The sequence below is a fragment of the Chrysochloris asiatica genome, unplaced genomic scaffold (assembly GCF_000296735.1).
Source record: "Chrysochloris asiatica unplaced genomic scaffold, ChrAsi1.0 scaffold00046, whole genome shotgun sequence".
NCBI lineage: Eukaryota > Metazoa > Chordata > Mammalia > Afrosoricida > Chrysochloridae > Chrysochloris > Chrysochloris asiatica.
The window spans coordinates 6568094-6581840 of record NW_006408564.1 but is presented as its reverse complement, the minus strand read 5'-3'; the positions used below and the strand labels follow the sequence as shown (position 1 = coordinate 6581840).

Here is a 13747-nt window from a genome sequence, read left to right as displayed (position 1 = left end):
GACTTTTCAGTCCAGTGTTTATCCTATAGCACACCAGGACTCTAAGGTGAGGCATACAAAGGGCAAAATTATGAAAACTTCTTAGACATTACCAAGCACCCTGAGGGAATTATTTGCTGAGCCTGGTGGTACAGAACCATAATCTTGGGGCACCATTGTCAATTTGGCATAACATAATACACAAAAACAAACTTCTACATCCTGCTTTGGTGAGTAGTAATTGGGTTCTTGAAAGCTCATGAGCAACTGTTGATCTCTCCCTGTCCAGAGGAAAGAAGAGTGATGAAAATTAAAGACACCTGGAAACAGTCCAGTGGCCTAGTGGAAACTGATGGAACCCAAGACTATGGCCCTTAGTCACCCTTCATGTAGGGAACTGTGGCTCAATTTTCAGCCAAACAAGAGATGGGTATATGGGGGGACAACAACACTAGTCAGATACACATACCATAGAATAGTCAACCATTCAAGATGAAGAGGGCAGAGTGTATCCAAGGACAAAATTCAGAAGGGTGGGGAAAGAAGGTGGAATGGAAACAAGGAACACAGGGAGGAAGGGTGATAACTGATGTTACACTGAGGGAATCGCAGTCATTGAGATGAAATGAAGTGTATGATTTGTTGAATGGAAAATGGATGATCTGCTCTGTACGCCTTCACGTAATACACAATAAAAGCTAAGAGGAAAAAAAAAAGATAGCAGTGAAAACATTTTAGAAAATGTGTTTTAACATTTAAATAATACTGAGAGTCTCATCAGTGCAATTCTTATGCAAAAGTAAAAAGGGGCAAGTGTCATTAAAGCTTTGCTTATTGCATTTATTTCTTATTGTGCTCATAGACCGTGAGCATACAATTACATGGCTGATCTCTGCCATGTAATTCTCTAAAACCTTGGGCATTTGTCCTGATGCTAATGATTTGAATCTTAATTTGAATATACAATTAGAAAATAAATTCTTACCAAAATGGATTTACAAGTTACCAAAACAAAACAAAAACTTCTCCCTACTTTCAAATGACATGATCCCATATACGGAAAAGCCCAAAGAATCTACAACGCTATCGGAGCTAATACATTAATTCAGCAAAATTGCAGGTACAAGGTCAACACACAAAAAATCAAATGTGTTACTATACACCAACAATAAGCAAATCAAAACACAGAAAATGCAAGTCCAGTCTCAGCCATTTTGTCAGTTGGTGTTTTATACAGATTGCAACTGTACTCCACTTCTGTTTTCCCAGCCACAAAATAGTGATAAATATCTGAGAGGATTAAATAAAATTATGCTGAAATACAAGCTATAAAGTGTTAGAGATGTTTTGGATATGTTTTGATTACTTTAGATAAATAGAATTTATTAGAAACCAACAGTGGACATTATATTAATGGTGAATCTATTCTTATGTCAGGAATAAAACAAGGATGTCTATTTACATCATTATTTATGTTTTTCAACATTGTTTTATAATTCTACACTAGAATTGTCCAATAGAACTTTCCTACGAAGATGGAAATATTCTGTTTGGGCTATCCATTATGGTAGTCTGGTAGCAGAGTGGTGACAAATCGGGCTGCTAACCTCAAGGTTGGCAGTTTGAAACTACCAGCCGTTCCACGGGAGAAAAATGAGGCTTTCTGCTCCTGTAAAGATGTACATCCTTGGAAACCCTGTGAAGGGTTGCTATGAGTCGGAACCGAGTCCATGGTACTTAACAACAACAGCCATATATATCTCTTCTGATATCCATTTCTTTCTTTCCTATCTTTTTAAGGACCTTTTGCTTTCTTCTCATCTGATGTTCTTGATGTCCTCCCACTATCGGTCTTTGGTCATTAATGCCAAATTTGAGATGATTTCTAAATTTAGATGGGATATGCTCAACTAACTTGATGGTACCTAACAACAACAATCCTCAAGGTCTAACTTGGACTCTTGTGGACTTGTTTTAATTTTCTTCAGCTTCAGGTTGAACTTTTTGTTGTTGTTAAATGCTGTCAAGTCAATTCTAACTCACAGTGACCCTGTGTAGGGTTTCCAAGGAGCAGCTGGTAGAATTGAACCACCAACCCTGTGGTTAGCAGTTCAATGCGTATCCTGCAGTGCCACACCAGGACATATGAGCAATTGATGGTCTATTACACAGTCAGCCCCTGGCTGCCTACTCACTGATGATATTATATCTTTCCACAGATGTAGTCAATTCCTATGTATTCCCTCTGGCAAGGTCCATCTGTACAAGTTTATGTTGTTGAAAAAAATATTTTCAAGTAATAAATTATTGGTCTCGTAATATTCTGTTGTACGTTTTCTAGCATCATTTCTATCACCCAGGCCATATTTTTCAACTAACAGTCCTTTTACTTTGTTTCTAACTTTGACATTTCATGTCACATGGGTTTTTGCTAAATGTATTGAATACCAGGAAGATGTTTGCTTGTGCTTTATTGACTATGCAAAGACCCTTGTGTGGATCATAACACATTATGGATAACATTGCAAAGATTGGGAATTCCAGAACTCTTCATTGAACTTATATGGAACCTGTACTTAGACTAAGAGACAGTCATTCGAATAGAACAAGGAGACACTAAATAAATCAGGAAAGGTGTGAGCCAGGGTTGTTTCCAATTATACGTACTTAATCTGTATGCTGAGCAAATAATTCAAGAAACTGCACTATATGAAGAAGAATGTGGTATTAGGATTGATGGAAGACTCATTAATAACTTGAGATATGCAGATGATACAACCTTCCCAGCTGAAAGTGATGAAGATTAAAGACTACAGCCTTCAGTATGGATTACATCTCAACATAAACAAAAATCTTCATAACTGAACTGATAAACAAGACTTTGTTGTTATCAGGAGGGATCAGTCCCTGAAGAAGACTATCATGCTTACTAAAGTGAGGGTCAGTGAAAAAGAGGAAAACTCTCAGGGAGATGGATTGACAATGTGACTGCTACAATGGGCTCAAACCTAGGAAAGCTTGTGAGCATGGCGCAGGACAGGCAGTGTTTCATTCTGTTACACATAGGATGGCTATAAATAGAAACCAACTCAAGGGCAGTTAACAACAACTACAATGGTGATGAACATTGAGAGTGATGGTGGTTCATTGGTAAAATACTTGCCTTTAGTGTATTAGACCTTGGTTCAATTCCCATCTAATGCCTAAACTTGCATATGAGCAATTGATGGTCTGTTCCACAGTCTGTCCCTGGTTTTATTTTGGCTGATAATACTGAGTTTCTTCACCATGTCTTCCCACAGATGTAGCCAGCTTGATTTCTGTGTATTCCATCTGGTAAGGTCCATGTTTATAGTCATCTTTTATGTTGTATAAAAAAGGCATTGTAATGAATAAATCATTAGTCTTGCAAAATTCTATCATGCAACTTCCAGTATTGTTTCTGTCACCAAGGCCTTGTTTTCCAATAACTGATCCTTCCTCTTTGTTTCCAACCTTTGCATTCCAATCACCAGTAATTACCAATCATCTTGATTGCTATTTTGATCAATTTCAGACTGAAGGAGTTGATGTTGTTGTTGTTATGTGCCCTGGAGTCAGTTCCGACTCATAGCAACCCTGTACAGGGTTTCCAAGGCTATAAATCTTTACGGGAGCAGAAAGCCTCATCTTTCTCCTGTGGAACAGCTGGCAGTTTCAAACTGCTGACCGTGAGATTAGCAGCTTGATTCGTAACCACTATGCTAGAATTCTTCAATTTCATCATCAGTGGCGTTAGTGATTGTTGCATAAATTTGAATAATAGTTTTATTAACTGGTCTTCCTTGTAGGAGCATGGGTATTATCCCATTACAGACAGCATTATACTTCAAGATAGAACTCGAAATGTTCTTTTTCATGAATACAACACTTTCCTCTTGAACTTGTCATTCTCGGCATAGTAAACATAATGATTCCCAGATTCCAAATAGCCAATACCAGTCTATTTCAGTTCACTAGTGCCTAGGATATCGATCTTTATGGGCTCCACTTCACTTTTGACAACGTCCAATTTTCCTAGATTCATATGGCATACATTCCACGTTCTGATTATTAATGGATGTTTGCAGCTATTTCTCCTAATTTTGAGTTGTCCCCCATCAGTAAATGAAGGTCCCAGATGCTATACTCCATTCACATCATCATGGTCACAACTCTACGTTGAGGAGGCAGCTCTTCCCCAGTCATATTTTGAGTGCCTTGTAACCTGAGGGGCTCCGCTTCTGGCACTGTCTCTGACAATATTCTGGTGCTATTAGTCATGTTTAAGTATTCTATATTCTGGTGCTGACAGAGTTCCACTGCAGTTTCTAAGGGTTTCAGAGGCTAAACATTTTGAAGAAATCTGCCTCTCCATCTTCCTAGTCTATAAACTCAGCTGCAACCTGTCCACCATGGGCGACCTACTGGTATTTAAAATACTAGTGGCATAACTTCCAGAATCACAGCAACATACAAATGACTACAGTACTACAAACTAACAGACGAGTGGTAGATTTGACTTTTTTATTGGGTCGTCTTTTTTTGAATAATTGTAGGAGTTCTTTATGTATTCTAGAAATTAAAATCTTTATCTGACATATGGTTCAAAATATTTTCTTCTAATCTGTAGGTTGTCTCTTTACTTTATTGATAAAGTAGTTTGATGCACAGAATTTATTTTGATGAAGTCCTTTATGTCATTTTGTACTGTTTTACTCATGCTCTTAATGTCTTATTTATAAATCCAATATAAAAAAAACTAGATCCTAAAGAGTTACCAGAGATGTGGCCAGCTCCCACCCTCACCCGCCGCCAGTGTAGACCCTGCTCTCTGGGAGTTCAGTACCACATGGTTGTGAACTATGACAGTGTAAGGTGGGGCTTTGATGCCTGGATTCAAGTGGACTCTGCTTCAGACCTGCAGAATCCACAGAGCCACTAGCCCACTGTGATCTACCACAAGCCCCCGTAACTAGCCATCCTACCCCCAGTTGCCCTGTGCTCCTAACAGACGCTGAAACAGCTTCATCAAGGGTCTCCATGAACTACTTATGGTTTGAGTACTCTGAACATAGATAACACCTAGGCCTATTGGAACTTCATCTATGGCCAGGAACTCTGATGTCACATCCTCACATACCCACCTGGTGAGCTCCTTGTCTGTCAGAGCCTCCAGCATTTTATCCTCTCCAGGTCCTATAGCTACACAGGTTTGTTTGTTTGTTCCCTTTCCTTGTTTCATTATTTTTGTTTATTCTTTCTTCTGCTTCTTCTCCTCTTTCCATTTCCTTGAATGTTATCTTTTCTATCTCCATTTTTATTTTTCCTTCTTTTCTTCTGTTTCTCATCCCACCTTTTCTTTCCTTTTGATCTTTCTTTACTACTCACTACTTTCTTTATCTTTTCATCTTCCCTCTCCCTGGTTTTTCTACATGTTTTGTTTCTAAATTGTTTCTTCCTTTTATTTTCCCTCTTATTTTTCTCTTCTGTAGGTTCATTTTCCTGTCCCTTTTTTATCTTTTTGATTACATTCCTTTTTTCTGATTGCTACCTGTTTTCATAAGGAGCTCTGCTAGTGTAGTGGTTACGAATTGGGCTGTGACTGTCAGGGACAGCAGCTCGAAACTACCAACTGTTCCACGGGAGAAAGAGGAGGCCTTCTGCTCCCGTAAAGATTTACAGCCTCAAAAACCCTGTACAGGGTTGCTATGAGTCAGAATCGACTCCGCAGCACATAACAACAACAAACTTGTTTTCATTTGTTTTTTTCTCCTTTATTGTTTTCTCTTTTCTTTATTGGCTACTTGTTTGTTTATTCTGTTTTGTTTTCTTCTGTGTGTGGGGGTTGGGGCAGGTTGGGATTTTCATCTTTCTCACCCAACAGGAGACAGCAATTATAGAGCCCAGCTGCAATTATACCCTCTGAAGCTCCACCCACTGGACAAGCGTCAGTACCAGCTCCTATACCACCTGATCAACAGACAAACCTACCATTGTACAAGAATGGCAAACTTTTGGAAAATGGTGCACACACTTCTGCTCTCTAACTTCATCCACAGAATACAGTTGGTAAAAACCTAAAAGCACATCAATATACAATCATCAATTAAATACAAACATGACAACCCGACAATGCTCAAGAGACAACAGACAATTGTAGCTCACATGAAGAAACAAGAGTGAATTACTCTAACAAATGACCAAAATGCAGAGTCAGAAAACGCTTCTGAGAAAAAAAAAAGGTAATGGAACTAACTGAGAAAGGGTTCAAAAGATTGTTACTTAAATACCTTTAAAGGATTGACAGAATTGTCTAGGAAAGTAAGGAGAACATAGAAAAGACTTTAGAAGAATTCAGGAAAATGCTTTAAGAACCAACAGAAATAACAAATGCAAAATTTGAAATAATACAAAACATGCCATTAGAAATCCAGAAAATTAATACTTAGATTTCAGAAATGGACAATACATTGAAAGGAAAAGGAATACATTTGAAGCAACAGAAGACTGAATTAATGAATATGAATATCAATCTCTCAATACTAATATGCTAGAAGAACAGTATGAAACAATCTAAAGAAAGCTTAAAAGTTATGTAGGATACCATGAAGAAGAATAGCTTATGAGCGACTGAAATTCCAGAACAGGAAGAGACAATAAAAAGCACAGAGAAAATTGTTGGAGATTTGTTGAAATAAAATTTACCAAACAATTATGAAAAACAAAAAGATAAGCATCCAAAAATCTGAATGAACTTCAAACTGAATAAATCCCAAATGAAAATCACCAAGACTATCATAATCTAACTTTATAAAACCAAGGACCAGAAAATAATTCTGAGAGCAGCTCAAATGAAAACCAGTAAGACTAAACTATGATTTCTTGGAGAAACCATGCAAGTCAGAAGGCGATGGGTAGACATATACAAAATTTTTGAAAGAAAAAAATTACTATCCAAGAATCATATACCCAGCACAGCTGTCCTTTATATACAATGGTGAAATTAGGAGATTTCCATATAAACACAAATTAAAGGAATTTGTAATAACCAGACCAACTTTATAAAAAATACTAAAAGCTATTTTTTTTGAAGTGGGAACCAATAACAGCAGAAAACAACATGAAATTATCATACATGACAACATCACCCAGAACTCAATCCAGATATGGTGGTGGTATTGATGGTGTTTTTGTGCCATCAAGTTGGTTCCACATCATAGTGACTCTGTATGGGTTTCCAAGGCTACAAATCTTTATGGGAGCCTTAAGCCTCATCTTTCTCCCATGAAGCAACTGGTAGATTTGAACTGCTGACCTTGAAGTTAGCTACCCAGCTCATAATCCACTATGCTACCAGGACTCCTTCAATCCAGATTTAGTATTTAAGTGAAACAGGCTTACAAGACTGAACATAGGGAACCAGAGATGTCAATTTATAATGAAGTCAACTACAAAGCAAAAAGAGGGAATAGTGTAGACCCAGAAATTCTAAATGACAAGTCAAGTAGATTTCAAAATAAAACAGACTGTTTTAGATGGGTGGGAGGGGGGTTTAATAACTTACGGCATAACCTCAAAGAAAATTAGTACACTTTCACATCAAAATAAAAAGAGGGATATCAGAACGAGTTGATAAATATTAACACGACAGAAATGAAAAGAAAAGCCACAAACAAAATGAACTCATCACAGAAAATTATGTGGAACAACGAAACCAGCAGCACCATGAAAAAACACACAGCAAAATGAAAACAAGCAATTCTATTAATAATAATACAGATCAATAATAACACTGAATGTAAATGGATTAAACGCACCAGTCAAAAGATAGCGAGTAGTAGAACGGATAAGAAAACAATATGCTGTCTACAAGAGACACATCAAAAAGATGGAGACAGCCTTGTTTTGCCCATCAACAGAAGAATTGTTAAACATTGGTACATGCACATAAGGAATATTATGCAATGTTGAAAGGAACAGTAATAGTGTAGTGGTTATATAATGTGCTGCTAACTTAAAGGTTAGCAGTTCAAATCTACCAGCCACTCCACAGGAGAAAGATGAGGCTTTATGCTCCCATAAAGATTTATAGCCTCAGAAACAAAGTCACTGTGGGTTAGAACCGACTCGACAGTATACCACCACTTACCACCACCATGCCATGTTGAAGAATAATGGTGAATCTGCAAAGCACCTTACAACACAAATGAACTTGGAAGACTTTATACTGAGTGGCATGAGTCAATCACAAAAGGACAAATATTGTATGAGCACTGTTATAAAGAGTTAGTGAAAGATTTTATTGCAAAAAGAAACATTCTATGATGGTTTCCAGGACAGGAGGCAGGAGGGAAACTTATTCATGGGCTAGAAGGTAAATACATGCTAACAGGGTGATGGGGCAGACAATGTACAACAAGAGGGAGTTTGGCATAGGAAAGACGAAGGTAGCAGGAAACATGGAGGACTGCAAGAGTTAAAGTAAGAATATAACTGATGGTACATGGAGGGAATTGCAATCATTGTAATGAAGCACAAGACATGATTTGTTGAATGTAAAACTGATTAACTGCTCTGTAAACCTTCACTCAACTCACAATAAAAAGTTAAAAAAAAAAAAAAAATTGAATGGCCTATATTGCATTGGGCAGAATTGGTGCTCAGTATCTCTTTAAAGTGTTAAAGAGCAAAGGTGTCACTTTGAGGACTAAGGTGTGCCTGACCCAAGCCATGGTATCTTCAGTCACTTCATATGTATGTGAAAGCTGGACAGTGAATAAGGAGGACATTGAAGAATGGATACATTTGAATTATGTTGTTGGTAAAGAATATTGAAAATACCGTGGACTGCTAGAAAAACGAATCTGTCACCGAAAAGAAGCACAGTCAGAATGCTCCTTAGAAGTGAGGATGTTGAGGGTTTGCCTCTGGTACTTTGGACATTTTGTCAGGAAGGACCAGTCCCTGGAGAAGGGCATCATGCTTAAAACTGTGGAGGTTCAGTGATAAAGAAGAAGACCCTCAATAAGATAGATTGATACTGTGGCAGCAACCCTGGCCTCAAACATAACAATTGTGAGGGTGGCACAGGACCAGGCAGTGTTTGTTTTGTTGTGTACAGGGTCACCATATGTCAGAATCCACTCCATGACACCTAATAGATAGAAAGATATCCATAGATATTGCTTGTTGACCCAGGTACAATGACATTGTTGACACCTTCAGTTTCCTCTTCATTTATCATCAGTACACTTGCCCAGTTCTCAAGGTGAAAGACCCAAACCTTGTTTATCGTAGGGTTTACATAAGGTGGCTAGCTTAGCTTAATATTTGTGATGTCATGATAAGATGTGAAATTAATCTCCAACCTATATCAACTATTTCCTTTATGAATGGAAATTACTTTCCCTCTTCCCTGGAGAAAAGGCTGGTAGCCATTTTAATGCTAGATACTGAAATTTATCTTCAAGAAGGTACTAAAAGAGAAACACCAATTGGAAGGAAGTGATTTTATAATATCATTTAAAAATAAACTATGCTTATCAGTTAAAAAATAAAATAAAAAAAGAGGTACTAGAAGAAGAGAAGCAGCAGATTACAAGAGCTAGAAGTTTTACCTTTCTTGGTGAGCCACCACTTAAAAAATCTTCCCAATCAGCAGCTCTGTGTCTCTTTTAACTTCTGGTTTATTAGGATTATGAAATCAAAATATAATGTTCTTGGTTGTCACAAGCCTCATTGTGTTGGAGAAAAACTCAAAATCCCTTAAAAGACCAAAACAGGGAATTTTTTTTTTTTTTTAAACTGCTGTAAAATACGTCCTTTTCTTTGAAACATCTATGGTGAGGGGAGAAATAGTGTTGTTTGCTTGAATGGTCATGTTTATAAATTGCTTAAACCCTATATGGGGGTCTCTATGAGTCGAGTCGGAATCGACTGGCCCACACTTATAACAAGAGGTGGTTGCTTGTGAATTTTCATATAAACTGTGTCTCTCTCATTTTTAAAAGAAAAGATGGAAGAAGGGAATTAGCCCATTAATTATTTAAAATACTTGGTACAACTGTTGCTATGAATTAATCCAGGCACTTGGAAGAAAATTATACTCAGTTTTTATAACCTTGCCAACCTTTTCCAGTATGCTGCACTCCAAATACTATTGTGTTGTCATTGACAACATTCACTATTACATATGCATATGAAAAACAGGCATTTTCTTCCGAATTACCGTAATAGCATTAAGAGATTATTATTTTTCCCAATTTCATTGGAAGAAATTCACTTAAAATTAGATTATTTATTACTTGACTGCTCTCCTATGTAGCCTGTCTGGTTAGGTAACTGGAGCCCATGAAAGTATAGACTTGAGAATAAAAAGCATGATTTTATACATTAATGATTCCCAATAAAAGAGGAGTGCTACATTTGTGCATGACTTCTTTTCAGAAAGTTAAATCTGTGTTCTGCTTAGGAGAGATAACACTTTTTGTCCCTGTAGGTGGCCCCCTGGTGTAGCCATTAGTTGCTAATTACTTGCAAACAAATAAACAATTAACTCCTCTAGCTGCTGGGTGGTAGAGTGTTCATTGACATGCTAAAACTTCCTAAGACAGGATTTTAATTAGTGACGCTCTAAATCCTGCCCCCTTGTCTACGGAGCTATAAGGTGAACTGCAGGAAAGCCCAGCTCTGTGCACGTGGGGCAGAGGTAGCCGAGACTGGGAGAAGCTCCAGGAGACGCTCTGCACCGCCCACGCGAGGATGTCTCCCAGCCTGCAAGAAGGCGCTCAGCTTGGAGAATGTAAACCCTCACTTTCCTCCTTTTCAATTGAGAGCATCTTAGGACTGGACCAGAAGAAAGACTGTGTGCCATCAGTGAAACCTCACAGGCCCTGGGCAGACACCTGCAGCAACTCAGGTATGCCACAATTTAATTTTTTTCTCCACAACTTAATTTTTTTAGATTCTTAGTCATTTCAGTCTCAGTGTTTAATTTAATTGTTTTTAATTTCATACTACATACAGTTAGAAACTGCAGTTTCATTTAGTTACACAGCTGAGACATCTAGGATTGATTAATGCCTCTAATGATATGCCTTAAGGGAAATAAAAAGAATATCAGCCTTAGAGCCAAGTAGGTATAAAGTTCATTCACTCCCCCATCCCCCCAAAAAGAAGCCAAGAACCTGCAATTTGCTTTGCTCTGTGTGTCTTTGATATGTGACTGTTTTTGCCAAAAAATAAATGGCAGTCAGAAACCAAAATTTTCTCTATCACCAAAGCAAGATCTTCGTTTTTATTTTTCGTTTGTTTGTTTGTTTTGGTTAATGAGGAATCAGTTCTTTTATAAAACCCAGAAGCATTTCACTGGGAAAGTTAAACACAAGTTCCTGAAATTACTACCTTTAGAATTTAGCGGAGAATAAATTGAGACATCTAAAACAAGGCATATTTTTCTGTCTCTAGGGAAAGATGATAACCTATGTCTACAGGTTACGAGCTTTCCCAGTGAGATCTCATTCCCTGGTACTGTGGATCACCCAATGCCAGAAGAAAAAATATTGCAGTATGAAAACTACTTTTCACCCTCAGAAAGGCTTTCTTTGAAAAGAGAATTGAGTTGGTATAGAGGCCGAAGACCAAGAACTGCTTTTACTCAAAATCAGGTGGGAAGTTTTTCAACCAGTAAAAGATTTTAACTAACACTCTGTTGCATGGGGATCTCAGTTTAGAAGGTTTATTAATGAAACAGTTGTTGTTGTTGTTAGTAAGTGCTGTAGAGTAGGTTCCAACTCATAGTGACTCTATATATAGGGTTTCTGAAGAGTGGCTGGTGAGTTTGAATCACTGGCCTTGCAGTTCAAACTGACCTTGCAATCCAGTGCATCAACCTGCAGCACCACACCAGGACTCCAATGAAACAGTAGACTATTGTTTTTTAAAACAGTTTATAGAGGAAAAAGTACACAGATTGATTGCCAAGGATTTTAAGGCAAATATCTTGTTAAACTAATTAAAGCACATTTTGTAGTAACATTAACAAATATCAACATCTTAAAGAATTGTTTCCTTATTTTCAGATTGAAGTGTTGGAAAATGTCTTTAGCGTAAACTGCTATCCTGGCATTGATATCAGAGAAGACTTAGCTCAAAAGCTGAACCTAGAGGAAGACAGAATCCAGGTACTTTTAAAATTTAGGTATTACATGTGATAGTTGAAATATAAAGAATCATAAAAATGTTTCTGAGACTTATTTTATTTTTCTTTAATTTAGATCTGGTTCCAAAATAGGCGTGCAAAGCTGAAACGGTCCCATAGAGAATCACAGTTTTTAATGGCGAAGAAAAATTTCAACACATATCTCCTGGAATAGATAGAAAACTAAATATGTGAAATTGTTTTCCAGTTGCAGAACAATGGAATCAATGGAAATACCAAGTATTAAAATTGAGATGTTTCTTTTCTGCATTTAATCTGAATAGTGTCATTTAAAAATACATATATTGTAAATAATTACTATTACAACATGGTACATTTTCTATTTTGGCACTTTTAGCCTTTCCGGTGTATTTTAATAAACATTTTCAGAAAAAAAAAGTGTTCTGTTTTGTTTTTTTAAATAAGCAAATTTAATCTTGTAAATTAGCTTGCTACAGTCAGTAAACTTGTGATTAAGTCACCTCACAAGCTGAATTTGATCCCATTTATAAACTATATCTGAAGAATAGCAGAAAGGTGTGATTTATTTCAGTTAGTTTTCTCTCAACAGTTGAAACACATTTATGCCTAAGTATCTTCTTGTTAGGTGCCATTGAGTGGGTTTAGACTCAGCAAACCTGTGTAGGATTTCCAAGGAGCAGCTGGTGGGTTTGAACCACTGACCTTGGGGTTAGCAGTCCAGTGCTTATCCTACAGTGCCACACTAGAACTCCAAGTATATTATATATCATATTCACATAAATATATTATGTTGTTGTTAAGTGTCGTTGAGTCGGTTCCAACCCATAGTGACCCTGCATGGGGTTTCTGAGGTGCAGCTGGTGAGCTTGAACCTCCAACCTTGCAGTTCAAACTGACTTTGCAGTCCAGCACATTAACCTGAAGTGCAACACCAAGACTCATATATCTTTGGTTTCTCTTGATTTCTGGCATAAAGCCAGGACAATTTCTTAACATATCTCTAAGCCAAGCCTATGACAATTTCAAGATGTTGGGGTTTTATTCTCAAGATAAAAAAGCAAAATCAGTGTATCACAATGCAGATGTCGTATTCATACCATGAGTATTACATTGCATGGAAGAATTAAGATGTAAATGAAAGCAAATTTAGAATATTTTTGTAGTACATTTAATGTTGTGCATTCATTCATTGAAGTAACTTGCATTATTGCCAATGTAATGATTTCCAAATAATTATATTTTATTACAAGTATTACCTTGACTGAAAAGGGAGGATAACTGACAAGTCTTTTGGATGTGCTCTGACATTGTTACTGTTGTTAAGTGCCATCGAGTCCTTTCCAACTCCTAGTGACCTTTGAGGCTGGTGGGCTCAAGCCATTGATTTTGTGTTTTACAGTCCAATGCTTATCATTGAGAGCCATCATGCTCCATTATGCTCATGTTGTTTTGTTGTCATTAAGTGCCATCTAGTTGGTTCCAACTCATAGTTACCCTGTATAGGGTTTCTGAGGAGTGGCTGGTGAGCTTGAACCACCTATGTTGTGGTTCAAACTGACCTTTCAG

General features: G+C 37.3%; 1 protein-coding gene across 1 annotated transcript; it reads left to right on the top strand.

Moving 5' to 3' along the window:
* Positions 1–10688: 10688 nt before the first annotated feature.
* On the top strand, positions 10689–12431 carry HESX1 (HESX homeobox 1). The gene is made up of 4 exons (XM_006862064.1): positions 10689–10918; positions 11467–11666; positions 12081–12182; positions 12276–12431. The coding sequence occupies exons 1-4, from the start codon at positions 10762–10764 to the stop codon at positions 12372–12374; spliced, it is 558 nt and encodes a 185-aa protein (XP_006862126.1). The 5' UTR covers positions 10689–10761; the 3' UTR covers positions 12375–12431.
* The last annotated feature ends 1316 nt before the right edge of the window (positions 12432–13747 follow it).